We start from the raw sequence: 24,793 nt of genomic DNA, 5'->3' as shown, positions 1-24,793 counted from the left end.
GCCATAGAACCATTAGAGCTGTGCTTCTCGGAGTGGGGATAGATATGACTTGCAGAAATGTTAGGTAGCATTTGGATTTAGGCTTGTGTCTTCTTCCAAGTTTCAAGATTATTTAAACACTCCTGTTTCCAAATAAAGACGGGTGAGGCAGCTGCTCCAGCCCCATGACAGCCCCACCGCACCATGGCGTGAGGCAAAAGCCATCAAACCCAGCTGAGAGGATGACAAGGTGGGAAGAGACACGGTGAAATCAGCTAGGCAGGGAAGAATGAAGTGAGAGGAATGTTTTCTTGCCATTTCCTTTATCTTTTCTGGCAAAATTAAGGCTTCGTTCTTCTCAAAGGACACTGCTGGCAATAAAGTTGATACTTCAAAGGAGGAAAACATTCAGAGAGGGAAAATCATATTTAAACAGAAGTTTCTGTTCAAAAGGAGAGAGCAGTCGTATCTGCAAGTCTTCTGGTCCATGCTGGGAGGTTGCCTTATCACTAGCAGCCCCTCCTCACAAGGTCTTTGGGCATCTCTTTAATTCTCTGGCACAGAATCCACTAACCAATCTAGGTTATATACATGGCACTCGAGAACTGATGATGGCAAAGTTCTAATTAACTAATGCAGTGGTTAGGGTCACCTTATTGGGTTGATAAAAAGGGCTCTGCTTATTAACACAGCAGTTTTGGACCTGGAAGCCACCTGGGCAATAGCAGTGTTTTCACCAGAGGAAACTGAGGACATAGGAGGCGAGATTTATCTAGAGCTGGTCAGTAGTGGATCTAGAACTAGATTCCAGGTCTTTTAGTGCCCAATCTAGAGCTCTTACCACCCCATAAAGATAACCGTTTAACCATGACCCAAATTAGCATGGGGGAGGGAGAGGGGGTTCAAAAGAGATTCCCAAACCTAGGAGAGGCCAGTCTGGCTGCCTCGGAATGCACTGGAGAGTTTATAAAACATGCTGATTTCAGGATTCCATTGCAGGAATTTACATTTCACAGAAGTTCCCCCAAGTGAATCTGATGCATGGCCAGGTTCAGGAATCACCGGCCTGGATTATGCAAGACAGAAGAGCAAAGAAACCAGCAGATTTCTATTAAAAAATGCAAGTCACTCTCCTTACTCACTCTGTGAAAAAACAACATGGAAATATGCAATTATAAAGCTCAAAATAGCTTCTTTAGGAGAAAAAAAAAATGATTCACATTTCTAAAGACGCTCAGGCCACAGCTGCAATCTGTTCTTGTGGCCAAAACCCTTGGAAAGCCCAATTAAGGGAAGCCACATTGGGCTTGATTGCTGGGACCCAAAGCTCTGTCCCGCTCTCAGGAGACTGGGAACGGCCACACTCCAGACAGACACACAGGCAGCTGGCACTGACCTTCAAGGAGCTAGCAGCTTGGCTCCCTAACCTACAGCTGCCATTCCATGCAGCCTGGCTCCCTTAGGGTCCTAGTGGCTGGACGCACCTGCTTGGGCAGGAGGCGTCTTGGGAGGAGCCGTTTACTGGCCTCTCACTAGAGTCCAAGCTCTGGACTGGTTAAAGTCTGCCCCGTTTCCCATAGCAAGGGGGTGGGTAGAAAAGAAGAAGCAAGCTGAGAACTGGAGGCAGATGGGGAATATAATAAATTAGGAAGTCACACAGCTGTGTGTTCTGAAACATAGGATTGAAAATAGATAATTTTTTCCTCTCTGGGGAACATACTGTAGTGTTGATATTCTCTAATTCAAATTTGGACCCAGGAGGCCCTCTCATCAAATTAGCCCAGAAGGAGGAGGGGGAGGAGGGATGAAGAGGACCCCGTTTGCATAACTCGTTCTCACTTACTTTAGAAGAAAAAGGGATGATGGTTTGAGAGGTTTTGGGGTAAAACACATAGTGTTTGTTCATAAAAAAATTTAGTGATGTCTGCAAAATATTTTTGGAACGGACCCTGAAGCAAATAGAAAGCTACTCTTTTCATGTAGTAAATACTTATTAAATGCAGATTTGCGTAAAGCACCAGATCAGAGGCTAGGATGGAACATGAATTCACTCTGAGTCTAGTCCTCGAAGTGCTTACAGCCTGTAAGGAAGAGAGGATATTCTTTTAAAAATGAAAGCAGTGGTTGATAGTTTTGCACGGTAGTTATAAGTAAACAGCACAGCAGTATCCCATAATAGTTAACTGCATCTAATGTTTTGTGACCTCAGTCTACTTAACCTCTCCCGGAGTCCCAGGTCCTTCACTTGTAAATGGAGATGCTTAAGGGTTAACAGAGTATTGACCTTATAGAATTGCCCGCCAAATAGAAAGCATCTAATACATGGTAGTGGTCTTGTTTTTTTAAATAAATTCTTTCCACTCATCTTTAAATCAACAGCGGTTTTTGATTGAAGTTCAGGTGCCCAGGGTTGAGAGATTCCACTGGCATCTATCTCCTAATCTACTGCAGCAACCAGGAAAATCTCTCCATTCAAAGGCCTCAGGTTAAGGATGAGATGTTTTAAAAGGCATCCTAGAGCCTTCTGTCCTTTGCTGCTCTCCCAACCAATGCGGACTCCCTGGGGGTCAATCCAACACTGTAGGAATTATGTTAAAGACTGAAGATGTGTGTATGCTCCTGGGTTTTTGTTTGTTTGCTTTCGTTTTGCTCATGTACATTTTGGTTTTAAAAACCTTATTAGTTAGCATTTCATCACCATTTCAGTGCAGTATGGCATCCTGATTCCGTTGTTTTAATTCCTTTCTTCTGATCTATTTTGTTCCGCTTACCATCTATTTGAATCTTCCAGAATTCTGCTTATACTTTCCCTCTAATTTCATGCCTCTAATTTCACCCCTCCCAAATTAATATTCTACTTTTACAACATCCTAGGGCCTTTTAGCTCAAAACCTGCTGCGACACAATCCTACAATAAGTGCTAGGAAGTGTGATTAATGCTCAGAAGAAAAATAGCCTGTGGGTCCAAGCCCGGGGTTTGGAAGAGAAAGACATCTGCAGAACTAGGGGAAGATGGTTTCCCTTCACATTTTTGGAATGAGACTAGTAACTTTAATACTAGACTGACTTCTCAGATGAGGAGTGAAGACAGCCTGCTTCATCTACTGGGATCACTTTACTTTTATGGGCTTTTTTTTTTTAAATGATGTTTCTGCTTATATAAGAAGCTGGATGTCCTGAAATCCATGGTTTTTCATATCTATAACCACTGGATTTTAGGTAAGCCACATCCCCAGTGTTGTAGAAGAACAGAGGGGAGGTGATGAAACTTTCACCATATATACCCCTGACCTGCACCGAGGAGGTGACGAGTAGCAGTGAGCCTCTCTCAGACCTCCAGCGGCAAGGTGAGCAAATGTTCTGAGCTAGGCTCCCACCACTGCTTCCACGATGATGGCTTGTCCAGTGACACCCTAAGCTTCCTCCCACAGCCATCCTAGGAACCCTCTTGCTAGGCAGGGCTCCTAGCACATTTTGCTCTCTCCAAGAGTCAACATGCCAGAGCTGGATCCAACTTAAAATCATTTTTCATTTAGTTATTTTGATTTTTTTTTTCAAATTATATTAAAATCTTTTTCTGCTATAAAACATATTTTTTTCACATACCCCCTATTGTGAATGTGTGTATGTGTGTATGTGTAGAGAGAGAGAATGGTAAAGCAATTATGTCAAAATGTTAACACAACAGTAGGTGAACCAGAGTGAAAGATATATGAATGAATTCTTTAGATTTTTTCACAAAAAAAGTCTTTAAAAAAGGAATATATTTTTATTTCCAGTCATTTTTCATGGCTCTTCTTTATCAGTTCTCCTTCCCAATTTTCACGTCCTTATTCTTCCAAATGAACTCTACCATCATTCTCTGAAGTTTCCATCCTAGATCCCATTGGTATTTTGGAACGAGATATGAGCCTGCACATTGATTGGGGAATTTAGATCTTGATCAAAATATTAATGTTTTCCTCCCAGGAATAAAACATTTGCTTGTTTATTTATTTGAAACTTGTGCTGCATGTCTTAGTAAAGTCTTACAGTTTTCTTCACATTAGTCCAGGATGTTTTCCATTAGGATTATTCCAAAAGCAGTTTACATTTTTATTGCCACTGCTAGAAGAACTCTTTTTATCCATTTTATAATTAATTACTGCTGACATATGGAAATGCTACTAAGTTTTGTTTACCCACTATATAGCTACTCTTCTAAATTACGTTCATCCTAACAGCTTTTCCTTTGTTTCTTCAGGGATTTCTAGAAAGTTTTATTGTCTCTAATTTAAAATACTTTGTTTCTATCAATGTGCTGCCTAGTGAATATCAGCGTCCTTTGCATCCTACTCTAGTCCCAGTTTTTAATGGCAAAGCTGTTTTGTTTTTACCATTTTAAGTATCATGTTGGCTTGTTGCTTTATAGTAGTTTAAAAAATGATGTTAAGAATATATCCTATTCCATCTTTAAAAAATGGTAATAAATGTATTCAAATACTATTTTGGATTAATTGAAATTAGCATTTCAGTTTTCATATAGAGATTATTCAAGTGAGATGGGCAAGTGATCTGTTTCCTGTTACTGAACTTCTTTTGCTTCCTTGGCACAAACAAACCTTTGAGCCAAATTCAAGGTCCATTGCTAGTTAATACAAAGGTCTTTACAACATACTTGCAAACCTTCATAATCCATTTTTTCAGTTTTATTTTTTAATTGCCTTTGTTTTCACCATTTATTTATTTTTAAATTATCTTTATGCTTTGCTATAAACCACCTCAACTTGTAGGGGAAACAGGGCCACAAATTAAAGGAAAAAAAAAAAAAAACCTCTTTATGCAGTAGAAAGTACAACAGAAGAGACACAGATAAAGTGCTACAGGGGTTTAGAGGAGGATGCTATCGGGGTCAGGGGAGGAATCAGACCTGTCACCCAAATGGGATGTTTAAGATGAAACTGGAGGAAAAGTATTTCTACAAAAGGTAGAAGAAGACAACAGGCAACTGTGTTCTTTCAACATGGCTGCATCTCTCTTCATCATGACACTGGGCAAATGTACAAGTCTCCCCGCTCAATCTATAACCTAAAAAATAACAGGAATGGGTACTGATTGTTTCCAGCTATATATCTTTCCAGAAATAATGTAAAAAGGAGCAAGTCCTAAAAAAGGCTATGGTAAATATACATTATTTGCATCCATTAATAACTGAGATATGCTTGATACATCCTTTCAAACTGCCAAGCTTGTGTAATTTCTCTCAGCAGTCATTTCCGATGGACACAAGCGTCACACTGATTCAGAAGCTCTACAAGGACTGCTTCGGAATCACCAACAAACCACCATAGAACTTGAGATTCTTACAACGGCCCCTAAATGCACAGAAAGCGTTGGCTCTGCTATATTGGTTGGGATACATGTCAGGGTCCCTGAATCTGTGCATATTTGACATAATACTGCTTCCTTCAAGTAGAGAGCGTTTGACAGTTAACAAAACAACTTAACAACAAAACAATTCTCAGTTGAGGAGGAGGAGGATAATGATAATTTTCCCATGTTATAAAGGGGAGACTAAGGAGCCAGACAGCTAGCCATCTGGACAAAAGACAAAACAGTTATGCCTATTACCCAGGGCTTCTGATTCTGAATCCAAGAATCAGTCCCTCTGTTTTATGGTACTACTATTATAAATCCTGATAACAGTTTTATAACTCTTCTAAACAACCACTCTGGAGTGACTTTTAAACTCTCTCCTATGACATTTTAAACTGGGGCCAAAAGTGCCCAGATTAACTGGCACTTTCTAAATCCGGGCTCAGGCCTTGAATATTTTTTGCTTGCTTGTTGCTCTTACATTAAACTTAAGCTTGAAGTAGAGTAAGAAAGCAGAAGTAGAATATAAACATTTATGAAATAGAAGTGAAGAAAATGACAGCAAAGATCAATAAAACTAAAAGCTGGTTCTCTGAGAAGATAAACAAAATTATAAACCCTTAGCCAGACTCATCAAGAAAAAAAGGGAGAGGACGCAAATCAATAAAATTAGAAATGAAAAAGGAGAAATCACAACTGACACCGCAGAAATACAAAGGATTATAAGAGACTACTACAAACAACTATATGCCAATAAAGTGGACAACCACGAAGAAATGGACAAATTCTTGGAAAGATACAATTTTCCAAGACTGAAGGAGGAAGAATTAGGAAATACAAACAGACCTATCACAAGTAATGAAATTGAAACTGTAATTAAAAATCTTCCAACAAACAAAGTCCAGGACCAGATGGCTTCACAGGTGAATTCTATCAAACATTTAGAGAAGAGCTAACACCAGTCCTTCTCGAACTCTTCCAAAAAATTGCAGAGGGAGGAACATTCCCAAATTCATTCCATGAAGCCACCATCACCCTGATACCAAAACCAGACAAAGATATCACACACACAAAAAAAAATTATAGACCAATATCACTGATGAACATACATGCAAATATCCTGAACAAAATACTAGCAAGCAGAATCCAACAACATACTAAAAGGATCATACACCATGATCAAGTGGAATTTATCCCAGTGATGCAAGAATTCTTCAGTATACTCAAACCAATCAATGTGATACACCATATTAACAAATTAAGGAATAAAAACCATATGATCATCTCAATAGATGCAGAAAAAGCTTTTGACAAAATTCAACACCCATTTAGGATAAAAACTCTCCAGAAAATGGGCATAGAAGGAAATGACTGCAACAGAATAAAGGCCATATATGACAAACCCACAGCAAACAACATACTCAATGGTGAAAAACTGAAAGGATTTCCACTAAGGTCAGGAACAAGACAAGGATGTCCACTCTCACTACTCTTATCCAACATAGTTTTGGAAGCCCTAGACATAGCAATCAGAGAATAAAAAGAAATAAAAGGAATACAAATTGGAAAAAAAGAAGTAAAACTGTCACTGTCTGCAGATGACATGATACTGTACATAGAAAATCCTAAAGGTGCCACCAGAAAACTACTAGAACTAATCAGTGAATTTGGTAAGGTTGTAAGATACAAAATTAATGCAGAAAAATCTCTTGCATTCCTATACACTAACAATGAAAAATCAGAAAGAGAAATTAAGGAAACAATCCCATTTACCATCATAAGAAAAATAGTAAAATACCTAGGAATAAACCTACCTAAGGAGGCAAAATAATTGTACTCAGAAAACTATAAAACACTGATGAAAGAAATCAAAGATGACACAAACAGATGGAGAGATATACCATGTTCTTGGATTGGAAGAATCAATATAGTGAAAATGACTATACTACCCAAAGCAATCTACAGATTCAATGCAACCCCTATCAAACTACCAATGGCATTCTTCACTTAATTAGAACAAAAAATATTACTATTTGTATGGAAACACAAAAGACCCCAAATAGCCAAAGCAATCTTGAGAAAGAAAAATGGAGCTGGAGGAATCAGGCTCCCTGACTTCAAACTATACTACAAAGCTACAGTAATCAAGACAGTATGGTACTGGCACGAAAACAGAAATATAGATCAATGGTACAGGATAGAAAGGCCAGAGATAAACCCACACACATATGGTCACCTAATTTATGACAAAGGAGGCAAGAACATACAATGGAGAAAAGACAGTCTCTTCAATAAGTGGTGCTGGGAAAACAGGACAGCTACATGTAAAAGAATGAAATTAGAACACTCCCTAACACAATACACAAAATTAAACTCAAAATGGATTAAAGACCTAAATGTAAATAAGGCCAGACACTATAAAACTGTTAGAGGAAAACATAGGCAGAACACTCTATGACATAAATCACAGCAAGATACTTTTTGGCCCACCTCCTAGAGAAATGGTAATAAAAACAAAAATAAAGAAATGGGACCTAATGAAACTTAAAGCTTTTGCACAGCAAAGGAAACCATAAACAAGACGAAATGACAACCCTCAGAATGGGTGAAAATATTTGCAAATGAATCAATGGACAAAGGATTAACCTCCAAAATATACAAACAGCTCATGGAGCTCAATATCAAAAAAACAAACAATTCAGTTAAAAAATGGGTGGAAGACCTAAATAGACATTTCACCAGAGAAGACATACAGATGGCCAAGAGGCACATGAAAAGATGCTCAACATCACTAATTATTAGAGAAATGCAAATCAAAACTACAATGAGGTATCACTTCACACCGGTCAGAATGGCCATTATCAAAAAATCTGGGGGGCTTCCCTGGTGGCGCAGTGGTTGAGGGTCCGCCTGCCGATGCAGGGGACATGGGTTCGTGCCCCGGTCTGGGAGGATCCCACATGCCACGGAGTGGCTGGGCCCGTGAGCCATGGCCGCTGGGCCTGAGCATCTGGAGCCTGTGCTCCACAGTGGGAGAGGCCACAGCAGTGAGAGGCCCGAGTACCACACACACAAAAAAAATCTGGAAACAATAAATGTTGGAAAGGGTGTGGTGAAAAAGGAACCCTCCTGCACTGTTGGTGGGAATGTAAACTGATGCAACCACTATGGAGAACAGTATGGAGGTTCCTTAAAAAACTAAAAATAGAACTACCATATGACCCAGCAATCCCACTACTGGACATATACTGTGAGAAAGCCATAATTCAAAAAGAGACATGTACCACAGTGTTCACTGCAGCACTATCTACAATAGCCAGGACATGGATACCTAAATGTGTGTGTGTGTGTGGGGGGGGTATGTGGCCTAAATGTCCTAGCCTAAATGTCCATCGACATATAAATGGATAAAGCAGATGTGGCACATATATAAAATGGAATATTACTCAGAAAGAAACAAAATTGAGTTATTTGTAGTGAGGTGGATGGACCTAGAGTCTGTCAAACAGAGTGACGTTAAGTCAGAAAAGAAAAACAAATACTGTATGGTAGCACATATATATGGATTCTAAAAAAAAAAGGTACTGATGAACCTAGTGGCAGGGCAGGAATAAAGATGTAGACATAGAGAATGGACTTGAGGACACGGGGGGTTGGGGGGGAGGAGTGGGAAGCCGGGGCGAAGTGAGAGTAGCATGGACATATATACACTACTGAATGTAAAATAGTTAGCTAGTGGGAAGCAGCAGCATAGCACAGGGATATTTGCTTTGCTATGACCTAGAGAGGCGGGATAGGGAGGGTGGGAGGGAGACGCAAGAGGGAGGGGATATGGGGATATATGTATGCATATGGCTGATTCACTTTGTTGTACAACAGAAGCTAACACAGTATTGTGAAGCAATTATACTCCAATAAAGATCTATTAAAAAAAAAAGTCAAGATCTGAGAGGCTTCAACTTTCCATGGAGCATAAGTACAAGCTAGTATTATGAGGAAAAAATGTCCTTAAGAGGTTTAATTGTTAAAAGCTAATTTTCTTGAGTTTTCTTTAGCCAGGATGTTCTAAGAATGAAAGTGATGGATGGTACTTCTCAAAGTATGAAAACATCAATGTCCCAGAGTTAAGTGTCTATTCTAATTGCTGTGCACTCCAAAGAGTCCTTCAGATTGCTCATCTGTGTTATTTTTACTTGCTAAAGCAGAGGTGTCTGGGTGATGAATTATACAAGGTGCTTTCACTCAGCACCACTGGTGTGTTATAATAAATATTTCCACTGAAAGACAAAGTAAGAAAATGCCGAACATTTTCATAGTGTGTGATATAGATTTCATTCTTGTTTTTTTAAAGACAAGTAGTTATTAAATTTTAATCTAATTATGTATGGTCATACAGGTGAAGTTGGCAAAATTGTTTCAGAGAAATAAGAAGGCTTCAATCACAAATGTATGTCCATTCTGCCCTTCAGAACACACCTGAGAATAACCCACACACAAAAGCATAATTGAGGACGTGGAAATATCCATTTGCTAAAAGGAAAGTAAGGTAGTGGAGCCCTAGTAGCGTAGTGATGAAAAATGAAATACGTTAAAATCAAACTTCAATTTCCATTTTTCTGCAACCTTTGATACTGATGCTTAAAATAATACAGTGCATTTCCCCAACTCCCAATAAAAGCAAAATGACAGAGGGCTATAATCTGGCTTCAATTTCTTATGGTTTTTTGCAGCAGTAAGGAAACTGCAGAAAATACTCTTCTGGGTAAAGGGACAGAATTAAGGGTTTCAAGTAGTTTTTCCTTATCTTAACAGAACCCCAATTTTCTTCAGCTACGTACCATCCTATGGACACTCAAGGAAGGCTGGTTTCAATCTTGGGAGAAGCTAATGAGTGGTCTGACCCTCAGGAGGTTCCAGTCCCCTCTCAATGACTGAGTTAGGCACAGGCACAGGCCATAGTGTTAGTCAGTGATAACGAGAGAAAGTTTGCTGAAGGGCTTTTGGGTCTACGGCCATACCACCCTAATGCGCCCTACTTCGTCTGAGGGCTTTTGGAAACATTTTCACACACCTAAAAGAGACTCACTGGAAGAGAAAGCCTCTTGTTCACCTGGACCTTGTGATGGTAGCCGCCATTTTGTTACCAGCAATGAGGACAAATTTGGTACACTAAGAATGGCAGAACCAAAAGATGGAAAGAACTTGGGTCCTTGGTGACACCACTGAACAGATAACCCCAGAACCTACTCAACTGTGAAATTGTGACACTCAATAAATGTTCTTCTTACATTGACCATTTTGAGTTGGGATTTTGATTACTTGAAGCTGAAAGCCTTCTAACGGACTCCCAGCTGATTATTACTAGGTCAGGGCTAGAGTAAGGTAAGCTCGTCCCTGGTCCGGGTACTGCACATTATCATACTTGCAAGTTCTTGTCACGCCCAGAAAATGTAATCCAATTTTAGAATTTTATGCCCAGGACTGGAACATTCCTTTTTGTCATTAAAATTCTTCTATTGGTTCCCACTGCCTGGTGAAATCCAAACTCCTCTGCACCGCAAATCCTTCTATCTTGACTCTTGCCTCTTCTTCCAGCATCTCCTCCATTTTCCTGTTCCCTTGAGCCTTCTGCTTTAGCCACACTAAAGTACCATCCCTCAGTATATGCAGGGGATTGGTTCCAGGACTGGCTGAATCCGAAGACGCAGAACACGGAGATACGAAGGGTGGACTATAGAATTCTCTGAACCTCTGGGTTACTTTCACCTACAGTTCTCCCTGCCCAGAATTTTCAACAGCTGCTGCCCACCATACACACACAAGGGCCTGCCTGGTTATTCTTCTCTTCATCTTTGTGACTCCACACACTCAAATATCTCTTCTTGGAACATGTCACATCGCTTCCTAAGCCCACCTGGCTCCCCATGAACAAAAAAACCTGAACACTGCCTCTTAGTGACATTAACATAATTTAAATGTAACTTACAAATAGTAAGATGTTTTATAATTATTTGTTTATGTGAAAGACTCTCCAGTCAGCATGTGAACTGCCTGAGGATGGAGTGTGTGTTCTAAGTCCTTGTCATCAGGGATTAGATCCTGACTCATAGAGGAGAAGTCCTAGTTTTTTTGTTTTTTTGTTTTTTTTGCGGTACACGGGCCTCTCACTGTTGTGGCCTCTCCCGTTGCGGAGCACCGGCTCTGGACGTGCAGGCTCAGCGGCCATGGCTCATGGGCCCAGCCGCTCCGCGGCATGTGGGATCCTCCCGGACCGGGGCACGAACCTGTGTCCCCTGCATGGGCAGGCGGACTCTCAACCACTGCGCCACCAGGGAAGCCCGAGTCCTAGTTATTAAATGAATGAGTGAGAGACAAAAAGAAATATCCTAGTTCTGACTATAACTGGAATGTAACTGAATGAGGTGTTACATACTCAAAAGATAAGTAATTAACTTATTTATATCAGAAATCAAGTTTTCATTATCTCCCTCAATGATTTATTATTGCTTTGGAGACAGTACTACAATAACAAAAACAACAGTGACATTTTTAGCTCCTATTAGGAGCAGGGTTTCTTCATGAGGACTTCATAGCTGTAACGAGTCTATCGATTTATCTGTATTACGCCTCCCTTCTTCGGTAAGGAAACCGCTTCCTGCTTTCCCCGACCCTCACCCACCCCACACTCACAAGCATACCTCTTCTTTTACTTTTGGTTTTTTTTTTTTTTTTTTTTTTTTGCGGTATGCGGGCCTCTCACTGTTGCGGCCTCTCCCGTTGCGGATCACAGGCTCCAGATGCGCAGGCTCAGCGGCCATGGCTCACGGGCCCAGCCGCTCCGCGGCATGTGGGATCTTCCCGGACCGGGGCACGAACCCGTGTCCCCTGCATCGGCAGGCGGACTCTCAACCACTGCGCCACCAGGGAAGCCCCATACCTCTTCTTTTGAAAACTTGTTCCTCTACTTACTCTTGTTCTTCTAAGTGGGGCTGACAATTCTACAACACAGGACATGGGGATATGCGACTACATCCAGGTCAACAGAATTCTTCTTTGTGATTTTTAAAATTGAAACTAAGAACACAAGTGCCTTGCTCTCAAACGAGCCTCATGAAGAAAGCAGGTTAAAAGAAAAAATTTAGTCATAATATAGAGAGTGAAGAAACAAGGGATGCTGTTCCAGGTCCTGGTTCCAGCTGTCACTTAAACCAGGGCACTCTCCCTCCCTCGCTTAACCTGCAGTTTCTTTCTAGAAAGTAAGATCCTACCACTTGCCAAAAAACTATCCCTCTTCCAACTAAAGCAACATCCATTATCTCATTTAACCCTCTCAGTAAATATGTGCGGCAGATATTATCTTTATTTTATGGATAAGGAACCAGAAGCTCAGAACAGAGAAGAAGCATGCCCAAGGCATCTGATTAACAGCTGAGCTGTGATTCAAATGGGTCATTCAGATGCCAAAATGCAAGCACTCGACTTTCGTGCCTCTTTCTGCACCCTTCTTTGGGCAACCTGAACGCCAGTTTGAGCTCCATGACCCTAGACAATATGCAGTAAGTACAAGTCTTCTCTTCATTAATAAACATAGATGCTATTGATCTTGATTAACTCCTGGGGTTGTTATAGACTTCAATTAAATAACCTTGATAAAGTGCTCTGAGTACATAAGTAGGCATTGTTTTTCAGACCACACTATTAAACATCTGCATCTTACAATGCCAATAATTGCGAAGCAGAAACAGCACTTTTTAAAAAGTAATCTAAAAAGAAAAAATTTGTGCATAAACATTTGGTGTTAGTAATTTAACTGAACATTATATGTTTGCTTTAGACACCAAAATATAATAGGTATTTCAGAAGTGGGTTTCCTCAAAAGACCTTAAGTTAAATCAAAAGACAAAACATTTCTAGAAAATTGAATCTTTCCACTTTTGTAGAAAAATCAGTTAGAATTTTAGTTGGGTACTTCTTTGGTCTCAGTACTTCCTTACAGATGTAATGTGACCATGATGTTCTAGGTCAATTATTAACATGAACCTGAGAAAAACCATGAATTTAGGAATTGAGAAAAGCAAACACACACAAACCAAAGGAAGATGGATCTGTGTGTGAACCTAATTTTCCTCAGAAGAAAAACAGATATCTCCTCCAACATAAGGGTTCGCTCAGATTCACTTTTCCTATTAGTAACTTATTTAATATGGCAATGAACAAAAGGCAATCCATTAAAAAGCAACTTTCCTCTTACTACAGGGTGTTTTATAATTTGATGTCTAGCACTCAATCAGAATGTAGCAATCCTGGGCTTCCCTGGTGGCGCAATGGTTCAGAGTCTGCCTGCCGATGCAGGGGACACGGGTTCGCGCCCCAGTCCGGGAAGATCCCGCATGCCGCGGAGCAGTTGGGCCCGTGAGCCATGGCCGCTGTGCCTGCGCGTCCGGAGCCTGTGCTCCGCAACGGGAGAGGCCACAACAGTGAGAGGCCCGTGTACCGAATAAAAAAAAAAGAATGTAGCAATCCTTTAACATTTTATGAGCAGAAAGCAACTAGTTTGGGCATTTCTGAATCTGTAGATTTCAGAAATGTGGGAGTCTTTGGTAGGCCTTGCAAAATGTCAAGAATGGCCTTTGCAGTCAGTAGAGGGCGAACGCAGGTCAACCTGAAATCTCAAACTATCAAAATATTGGAAAAAATATGCTTTACAACAGATAATGGGTAGATAGATAGATAGATAATATATAAATATATATATAATATTTATACACACATTTATAACCAATAGGAAAAAATATCAGTCCCACCACATTCTTACACTTTCCCAAATGCAAGACTGACTCTTGGGGCCAGAGACTGTATCTGGTTCATCTTTGCACCTGCAGTGTCCAGTAGAGTCCCTGGTACATTGTAAGTAATCTGTAAATTTTTATTAAACAAATGAATAAATGCATTTGTCATCTTAGATGAAGGAAGCCTGCCATGAGTATGTCAGGTCCCAGCTGTCCAAGCCCAACCTCACTGCAGAGACCAGACCTGACCAGATGCTAAGCAAACTGTGGCAGAATGTTGAAATCCTTCTCTGCAACAGAAGGTTCTCACCTTCTGGAATAATATATAGTGCAAGAACAGCATCTGGGGCACCTCCAGAGATCCCAAAGGTATTTGCTTTCATCCCCACTCTGTTACCTCAGCCCATGCGAATGGGATTCTATCCTGGCTCCTGGCTTGACTACCAGGTCTTGAAAAGTCTGGGAAGGCTGCTCTACACCAGCTAGAGGTCAGCCCCTACTCTGTACCAGTTCCCTCCCCCAAAGCACAGAGTGACGTCCACCTGAGCAGCACTGTCTGCTCAGACTCCTGCCACCAAGGTTCCCATCTGCCCACCAGATGGGGCCCCACTGACAAGGAGGAGAGTCCAGATCAGATCCACGTTTACCTTGCCCACACACAGCCTGAAATTTGGCTATCTTGTCCAAGTTAGTTTCCCTAGGTTGAATACTACCTGTTCCCAGGATACTCCTCTCACGCCTACCACTGCAATTTCAGCCACCAACGTTACTTGTGATACAGACAAAATGAATGCAACTACTCAAATCATCACCTCAAATCCTACCGATCTATTTCTGGGGAAATGTAGGAATATAAGTGCACAGTGAGATTTATGCGTACATTACCCAAGGACACAAAAGTCATAAGTGGCAGAGATGGAACCAAGCTGCCCCTTGTCCCCAGTATTCTCCTTCTAGTTCACCATATCTCTGTTCTGTGCTAACTTTTAACATGTCCGTTAGGCAAAGGAGAAGAGGAGAAAGCTGGGTATGGCAGTCAAAGCACAGAAGAGTATACCTTCTACTGCCATCAGGATGAGAGCTAATAGCCAAAGGAGGCCATTGGGGGAGATGAAAATGAAAGCAGGGTAAGAAAAGGACATTGCAGGGCAATAACCTGGACACAAGAAGTACCAGCCAAGCAGAGCATGATTCTGCTTCTTCTCCAGTTTCTCAAAATCTTGGATGGTCTTGCAGTGCTTTCAAGCAAGCGACTTTCTACAGTTTCCTCCATCAAATTGAAATGAATGCAAAATACGCATGGTTATCAGACTGAGGAATTCAGGAGAATTTGTTTGATTCAGGACTTGAATCCTTCAGCAGAATACACAGTAAGCTACAGAGTGGACATAAATCTCCACAAGTTAGTCGAATGAGGAGTAGGAAGAATAACTCACTTCAAGCACCCAGATAAACTGAAATGTTAACATTGGTGATGAGTGAACCCGAGAACAGAAATCTCTCAGGTCAGGCTGCTACTCTTAATGCAAAAATGCCCTAATTTGGGCTCACTAGTAACAAACTTCCATGGCAGTTCAACGTCCACCTCAACTTCTTTCCCCTACACCCCTACATGGGAGGATGATAACATCTTGGTCAAACACCTCAAACTCTTAGCTTCGTCCTTATTAAGTTTTAAATTTTTAAATTTACCTCAGCAGTGTGTGTAGTCAGTTCTATACTGTAAATAAAACATAACCCCCTTCTCAATTTAATCTTTAGATTCTTTCCCATTAATCATTTCAGACCATTATTTTAAGCTCTCAAGCAGGTGACTAAATATTTACGCTTTCACAATAATAGCAAACACTTGACATTTCTCTGGTATAAACAGCCTTCTCTGGTGCCCATGTTATTAAGCCTACAAGGAAAGATTTATCTGTGTGTCAGCTCTATAGCTGGTGGAGGCAATGGAATTTACCCACTATAGGAAGACTCAATGCTGACAATGATTGCAGGCCAGGTTAAATCATATTTGCCTTAACAAGTTAAAGCCAAATTATGCCAGTGAGCAAAAGGCAAGAAAATTATCATGCTCTCTATTTCTAGGTGTCCTCTCCTAAATTTTGTAATCTAAGGAAGAAAAAGAGCAATAAGCATATTTCTGACCACATTTTTCATGATCATCTACCCATTTCCTTCAATAATTCCTTCTTTCATAGAGAAAGCATTCTAAACAAGTAAAATACCGGAAGCAAGAGGATTTCATTAAGGTATGCAATTGTTCTTTACATAAAAAACATGTTTCAGAAAAAAGATTCAGCTTTCTTGGAACCAAGATGGTGGAGTAGAAGGATGTGCTCTCACTCCCTCTTGCGAGAACACCAGAATCACAACTAGCCGCTGGACAATCATCGAAAGGAAGACACTGGAACTCACCAGAAAAGATACCCACATCCAAAGACAAAGGAGAAGCCACAGTGAGATGGTAGGAGGGGCGCAATCACAATAAAATCAAATCCCATAACCACTGGGTGGGTGACTCACAGACTGGAGAACACTTATACCACAGAAGTCCACCCACTGGAGTGAAGGTTCTGAGCCCCATGTCAGGCATCCCAACCTGGGGGTCTGGCAACGGGAGGAGGAATTCCTAGAGAATCAGACTTTGAAGGCTAGTGGGATTTGATTGCAGGACTTCGACAGGACTGGGGGAAACAGTGACTCCACTCTTGGAGGGCACACACAAAGTAGTGTGTGCACTGGGACCCAGGGGAAGGAGCAGTGACCCCAGGGGAGACTGATCCAGACCCACCTGCTAGTGTTTGAAGGCCTCCGGCAGAGGTGGGGGGTGGCTGTGGCTCACCGTGAGGACAAGGATACGGGCAGCAGAAGTTCTGGGAAGTACTCCTTGGCGTGAGGCTTCCCAGATCGGCCATTAGCCCCACCAAAGAGCCCAGGTAGGCTCCAATGTTGGGTGCCTCAGGCCAAACAACCAACAGGGAGGGAACTCAGCCCCAACTATCAGCAGACAAGCGGATTAAAGTTTTACTGAGCTCTGCCCACAAGAGCAACAGTCAGCTTTACCCACCACCAGTCCCTCCCATCAGGAAACTTGCACAAGCCTCTTAGATAGCCTCATCCACCAGAGGGCAGAGAGCAAAAGCAAGAAGAACTACAGTCCTGCAGCCTGTGGAACAAAAACCACATTCACAGAAAGATAGAGAAGATGAAAAGGCAGAGGGCTATGTACCAGATGAAGGAACAAGATAAAACCCAAGAAAAACAACTAAATGAAGTGGAGATAGGCAACCTTCCAGAAAAAGAATTCAGAATAATGATAGTGAAGATGATCCAGGACCTCGGAAAAAGAATGGAGGCAGAGATTGAGAAGATGCAAGAAATGTTTAACAAAGACTAAGAAGATTTAAAGAACAAACAAACAGAGATGAACAATACAAACAACAATGAAAGCATGACGATCCAAAACCTATGGAATGCAGCAAAAGCAGTTCTAAGAGGGAAGTTTATAGCTATACAAGCCTACATCAAGAAACAAGAAAAATCTCAATAAACAATCTAACTTTACACTTAAAGGAACTAGAGAAAGAAGAACAAACAAAACCCAAAGTTAGCAGAAGGAAAGAAATCATAAAGATCAGAGCAGAAATAAATGAAATAGAAACAAAGAAAACAATAGCAAAGATCAATAAAACTAAAATCTGGTTCTTTGAGAAGATAAACAAAATTGATAAACCATTAGCCAGACTCATCAAGAAAAAGAGGGAGAGGACTGAAATCAATAAAATTAGAAATGAAAAAGGAGAAGCTACAACAGACACCGCAGAAATACAAGCATCCTAAGACACTACTACAAGCAACTCTATGCCAATAAAATGGACAACCTGGAAGAAATGAACAAATTCTTAGAAAGGTATAACTTTCCAAGACTGAACCAGGAAAAAGCAGAAAATATGAACAGACCAATCACAAGCAATGAAATTGAAACTGTGATTAAAAATCTTCCAACAAACAAAAGTCCAGGACCAGATGGCTTCACAGGTGAATTCTATGAAACATTTAGAGAGGAGTTAACACCCATCCTTCTCAAACTCTTCCAAAAAACTGTGGAGGAAGGAACACTCCCAAACTCATTCTATGAGGCAACCATCACTCTGATACCAAAACGAGACAAAGATACTACAAGAAAAGAAAATTACAGACCAATATCACTGATGAATATAGATGTGAAAATCCTCAACAAAATACTAGTAAACAGAATCCAACAACACATTAAAAGGATTATACACAATGAACAAGTGGGATTTATCCCAGGGATGAAAGGATTCTTCAATATACGCAAGTGAATCAATGTGATACACCATATTAACAAATTGAAGAATAAAAACCATATGATCATCTCAATAGATGCAAAAAAGCTTCTGACAAAATTCAACACCCATTTATGACTTAAACTCTCCAGAAAGTGGGCATACAGGGAACCTACCTCAACATAATAAAGGCCATATATGACAAACCCACAGCCAACATCATTCTCAATGGTGAAAAACTGAAAGCATTTCCTCTAAGATCAGGAAAGGGACAAGGATATCCACTCTCACCACTATTATTCAACATAGTTTTGGAAGTCCTAGCCACGGCAATCAGAAAAGAAAAAGAAATAAAAGGAATACAAATTGAAAAAGAACAGTAAAATTGTCACTGTTTGCAGATGACATGATACTATATATAGAGAATCCTAAAGATGCCACCAGAAAACTACTAGAGCTAATCAATGAATTTGGTAAACTTGCAGGATACAAAATTAAGGCACAGAAATCTCCTGTATTCCTATACACTAATGATGAAAAATCTGAAAGAGAAATTAAGGAAACACTCTCATTTACCATTGCAACAAAATGAATAAAATACCTAGGAATCAACCTACCTAGGGAGACAAAAGACCTGTTTCCGAAAACTATAAGACACTGATGAAAGAAATTAAAGATGATACCAACGGATGGAGAGATATACCATGTTCTTGGATTGGAAGAATCAATATTGTGAAAATGTCTATACTACCCAAAGCAATCTACAGATTCAGTGCAATCCCTATCAAATTACCAATGACATTTTTTACGGAACTAGAACAAAAAATCTTAAAATTTGTATGGAGACACAAAAGACCCTGAATAGCCAAAGAAATCTTGAGGGAATAAACGGAGCTGGAGGAATCAGGCTCCCTGACTTCAGACTACACTACAAAGCTACAGTAATCAAGACAATACGGTACTGGCACAAAAACAGAAACACAGATCAATGGAACAAGATAGAAAGCCCAGAGATAAACCCATGCACCTACGGTCAACTAATCTATGACAAAGGAGGCAAGGATATACAATGGAGAAAAAACAGTCTCTTCAATAAGTGGTGCTGGGAAAACTGGATAGCTACATGTAAAAGAATGAAATTAGAACACTCCCTAAAAGCAAACACAAAAATAAACTCAAAATGGATTCGAGACCTAAATGGAAGACCGGACACTAAAAAACTCTTAGAGGAAAATATAGGAAGAACACTCTTTGACATAAATCACAGCAAGATCTTTTTTGATCCACCTCCTAGAGTAATGGAAATAAAAACAAAAATAAACAAATGGGACCTAATGAACCTGCAAAGCTTTTGCACAGCAAAGGAATCCATAAACAAGATGAAAAGACAAGCTTCAGAAAGGGAGAAAATATTTGCAAATGAATCAACGGACAAAGGATTAATCTCCAAAATATATAAACAGCTCATGCAGCTCCATATAAAAAAAACAAACCCGATCCAAAAATGGGCAGATCTAAATAGACATTTCTCCAAAGAAGACACACAGATGGCCAAGAAGCACATGAAAAGCTGCTCAACATCACTAATTATTAGAGAAATGCAAATCAAAACTACAACAAGGTATCACCTCACACCAGTTAGAATGGGCATCATCAGAAAATCTACAAACAAAAAATGCTGGAGAGAGTGTGGAGAAAAGGGAACCCTCCTGCACTGTTGGTGGGAATGTAAATTGATTCAGCCACTATTGAGAACAGTTTGGAGGTTCCTTAAACAACTAAAAATAGAATTACCATATGATCCGCCACTGGGCATATACCCAGAGAAAACCATAATTCAAGAAGACACATGCACCCCAATGTTCATTGCAGCACTATTTACAATTGCCAGGTCATGGAAGCAACCTAAATGCCCATCGACAGACAAATGGATAAAGAAGATGTGGTACATATATATAATGGAATATTACTCAGCCATAAAAAGGAAAGATATTGGGTCATTTGTTGAGATGTGGATGGATCCAGAGACTGTCATACAGAGTGAAGTAAGTCAGAAAGAGAAAAAATATATCGTATATTAACGCATATATGTGGAACCTAGAAAAATGGTACAGATTAACCGGTTTGCAGCACAGAAATTGAGACACAGATGTAGAGAACAAACGTACGGACACCAAGGGGGGAAAGTGGTGGGGCAGTGGGGGTGGTGGTGTGAAGAATTGTGAGATTGGGATTGACACGTATACACTGATGTGTATAAAACTGATGACTGCGGCTTCCCTGGTGGCACAGTGGTTGAGAGTCCACTTGCCGATGCAGGGGACATGGGTTCACGCCCTGGACTGGGACGATCCCACATGCCATGGAGCGGCTAGGCCTGTGAGCCATGGCTGCTGAGCCTGCGTGTCCGGAGCCTGTGCTCCGCAACAGGAGAGGCCACAACAGTGAGAGGCCCACATATCGCAAAAAAAAAAAAAAAAAAAAAAATTGATGACTAATAAGAATCTGCTGTATAAAAAAAAAATAAAATAAAATTCAATAAAAAAAGAAAGAAAAGAAAGTGATCTACTGGTAGCATAAAAACTGGAATTTTTAAAAAGGAATCCATAGATCTATTTCCTAAACAGAGAAATATACACTCATTTCTTAATATACATTCTTTTTTATAATATTTGAAATTCAGTCTCAATACCTGCACATTTTTCCATCCCTGTAGATTTTAATAAGATTTATTCCCAGGGCAGACATGAAGAAATACATACACTGGAAACCTGAGCCAAAGAATGTTCGGTCCACGGGGATGCTCCTGCTTAGCTGTCAGCACCTTGGGAACCCTGCATGTAGGTCAGGGCACTACCCTGGAAGCTGGGTCTCTGCCAAGCCTCACACCCTGTGGGAAATATGTGTACTTACGCAGCTCGCCCACTTTCAAGATCTCACACAGCATCTTGGTCAGCTCTATACTACTGCGGCCAAAGGGACATTCATGCTTATCTTCTCGGCTACTGTTCTCAAGCACAATCTGCAAGCAGGAAAGGGAACAGGTCAGAAAGGAAAGTCAGTTTGTAGAAAACATCAGAAATGTTGGCTCTACTATAAAGAGAAACAGATCCACTCCAGACCACCAAACTAGGGCTCTTGGGGGCAGAACAAAGCTGTACTTTAAGTATATTCTCTGTAAAAGGACTGAAAACTCTCATGTTTTCCAAATCTCCTAAAACCATTTTCAACTCTGTAAGAGGATATTTTGCTCATTGGTTTCCACTTACACAGAGGTGCCCATGGAGAGTTTTTAAAAATAGCACAGTAAAGACTTTTTACTTAAGTGACAAAACCACTCTCTTTTTCTCCCGGTCGTATCTTCCCTTTCCTGGGAATAGCAAGTCTCTTTCTATGACTTCAGCTCCTACATTTTTTTCCTTTTCTTAAATATTTTTTTCTATTTATGATAGGATATTGAATATAGTTCTCTGTGCTGTACAGTAGGACCTTGTTGTTTATCCATTCTATATATAGAAGCTTACATCTGCTAACCCCAACCTCCCACTCCATCCCTCCCCCAAACCCCTCCCCCTTGGCAAACACCAGTCTGTTCTCTATGTCTGTGATCCTGTTTCTGTTCCATAGATAAGTTCATTTGTGTCATATTTTAGATTCCACATGTAAGTGATATCATATGGTATTTGCCTTTGTCTTTCTGGCTTACTTCACTTAGTTTGATAATCTCTAGTTGCATCCATGTTGCTGCAAATGGCATTATTTTGTCCTTTTTTAATGGTTCATCTCCTGCGTTTAATCACATACTTCCCACAGGAGTTTCCATGTTCTTACAAGATCTCACCCTTGGCACTAGTTGACCGGACCACACCTAAGGGACACGTGACACAAACTGGACCAACCAGAGTCCTTCCCTGAGACTTATCACACAAAAAGGGAAAAACTGGCCCAACTACGCTGACAGTACCCACGAGGTATGAGTGTAGGAACTACCTGAAAGTGAATCTGCAAGAAAAAAAACAAAAAAAGAAAAAAGGAAAGCAAGCCAAAATGCAAGGGAAAACAGAGAGGAGAGGCACTGGTAGCCCTGACAGCGTTTGAGCGGCTGGTCCCACGTGTTCCTGGAGCAAAGCTACTTCCCTAACCTTACGGTTTATTTGCTAAACCCTTCCGCTGAAAATCCTTTGGGCCATCCAATAAATTCTCCTCTTTCCTTAAGCTAGTTTGAGATATTCCTACCATAACTAAGGGAGTCATTCTGCACATGTATTAAACAAAAGTAAAACAAAACAGGAAAACTCTATTTTAAAGTTACTAAACTTCAAAAATAAAGGGGAATTAGCCAATTGTTCTAAAATGCACAAAATTTAAAAACAAAAGTTGCCAATCTTCAAATTCATACGTTGACAAAAGGAATAATCAGCATATCCATCTCTGACACCACCTCCAACTTCCTCAATGGAGTTGTCTGGAATGTCCTCAAAAGCTACACCACCCTGAGTAGGTGCATCCCAGTAGCGTTTACAACAATGTTGTACATCAACTTATGTTGTTTTTCCCCCAGACTATGACCTCTTTGGTGGCAGAAATGATGTTTTATTCATTCAATCTACAGTAGTAAATGAGTACCTATTGTCTACCAGGAAGATGTCTAGGCCTGTAAAGTGGAGAACAAGACCAGGGCTCTGACTTATCAAAGCATCCACTCTAATTGAGGGAAACAGATAAAACAAAAGAGGTAATTACAGTTTATAACAAGTGTCATGAAAAAAAGTAGTTGAGGTGGCAAAGAATAACAGGGAAGACTTGGGGAGGAGAGTGTAGACAACTAGGTGACTATTGGGAATCAAAGGGTGAGAAAGAGCTTGCCATGTCAAGGTCTGGGAGAAAGACTATTTCAGGCAGAGATCAAGGACAGAGCCCCTGAGTTGAGTAAGATGTGTTTTGGACACAACCTCTGTACACTGCCTGGTCTACCATGTGGAGAGGTTTGGAATTGTACAGGGCAGTGTTCAGGTTCCAGGAGCTCAATAACAAAAAAACAACCAACCCAATCCAAAAATGGGCAGAAGACCTAAATAGACATTTCTCCACAGAAGACATACAGATGGCCAAGAAGCACATGAAAAGCTGCTCAACATCACTAATTATTAGAGAAATACAAATCAAAACTACAGTGAGGTATCACCTCACACCAGTTAGAATGGGCATCATCAGAAAATCTACAAACAACAAATGCTGGGAAGGTTTGGTGAAAAGGGAACCCTTTGCACTGTTGGTGGGAATGTAAATTGATACAAGCACTATGGAGAACAGTATGGAGTTTCCTTAAAAAACTAAAAATAATTACCATATGACCCAGCAATCGCACTAATGGGCATGTACCCAGAGAAAACCATAATTCAAAAAGACACATGCACCCCAATGTTCATTGCAGCACTGTTTACAATAGCCAGGTCATGGAAGCAACCTAAATGCCCATCAACAGACGAATGGATAAAGATGTGGTACATATATACAATGGAATATTACTCAGCCATAAAAAGGAACGAAATTGGGTCATTTGTAGAGACGTGGATGGACCTAGAGACTGTCATACAGAGTGAAGTAAGTCAGATAGAGAAAAACAAATATCGTATATTAACGCATATATGTGGAATCTAGAAAGATGGTACAGATGAACTGGTTTGCAAGGCAGAAATAGAGATACTACTGTAAAGAACAAACGTATGGACAGCAAGGGGGGAAGTCGGGGTGGGGTGGTGGTGGTGGGATGAATTAGGAGATTGGGATTGACATACATACACTAATACTTTGACATACATACACTAATATGTATAAAAAAGATAAGAACCTGCTGTATTAAATTAATTAATTAATTAATAATAATAACTAACCTCCCCATACCCTGGGGCCTCTTGCCTTCTGAGATGGCCCACAGTCTGTCTGTGGAGTGTGTTTCTAAATAAATCCACTCCTTACCTATCAATCAATCAATCAATAAATCAATAAAATAAAATAAAGCCAAAGGAGTAGGTTTTCAAGACAAATGTGCTCCCATTGTTATCTGCACAAACACTGTAACAATAACACACACATACACACACACATAATTATTGTATGCACTGACAGTACCACACTAACAAATCAACCATTTCCATTTGGGGATGTTCCTCCAGCATTGCACGTATACCTAACCCTAATCACAACCTAAACAGTTCCACTTGCTGAATCACGGCAGCTTTCGAAGTTCATCATTGTTGCTTTATCACCCTCATGATTGTCCAAGAAGTCGATGAACCATCCCATTTTGCGGGACCTGTCAACTGTCAAGTGTTTGCAGCACATGCTCACATAAATAAT

General features: G+C 40.4%; 1 protein-coding gene across 4 annotated transcripts in view; it reads right to left on the bottom strand.

The window, feature by feature from the left end:
- Positions 1-24,793, bottom strand: part of ELMO1 (engulfment and cell motility 1) — a 550,105-nt gene that overhangs the window by 233,460 nt on the left and 291,852 nt on the right. For all 4 annotated transcript variants that reach the window (XM_060305403.1, XM_060305401.1, XM_060305402.1 and 1 more), the window contains one exon: positions 21,347-21,455. In XM_060305403.1, coding sequence (XP_060161386.1) covers positions 21,347-21,455 — 109 coding nt within the window. The remainder of the gene's footprint in view (positions 1-21,346; positions 21,456-24,793) is intronic.

The sequence above is a fragment of the Globicephala melas genome, chromosome 9 (assembly GCF_963455315.2).
Source record: "Globicephala melas chromosome 9, mGloMel1.2, whole genome shotgun sequence".
Taxonomy (NCBI): domain Eukaryota; kingdom Metazoa; phylum Chordata; class Mammalia; order Artiodactyla; family Delphinidae; genus Globicephala; species Globicephala melas.
Note: the sequence above shows the minus strand (reverse complement) of the source record. Positions and strands in the feature narration are given on the sequence as shown.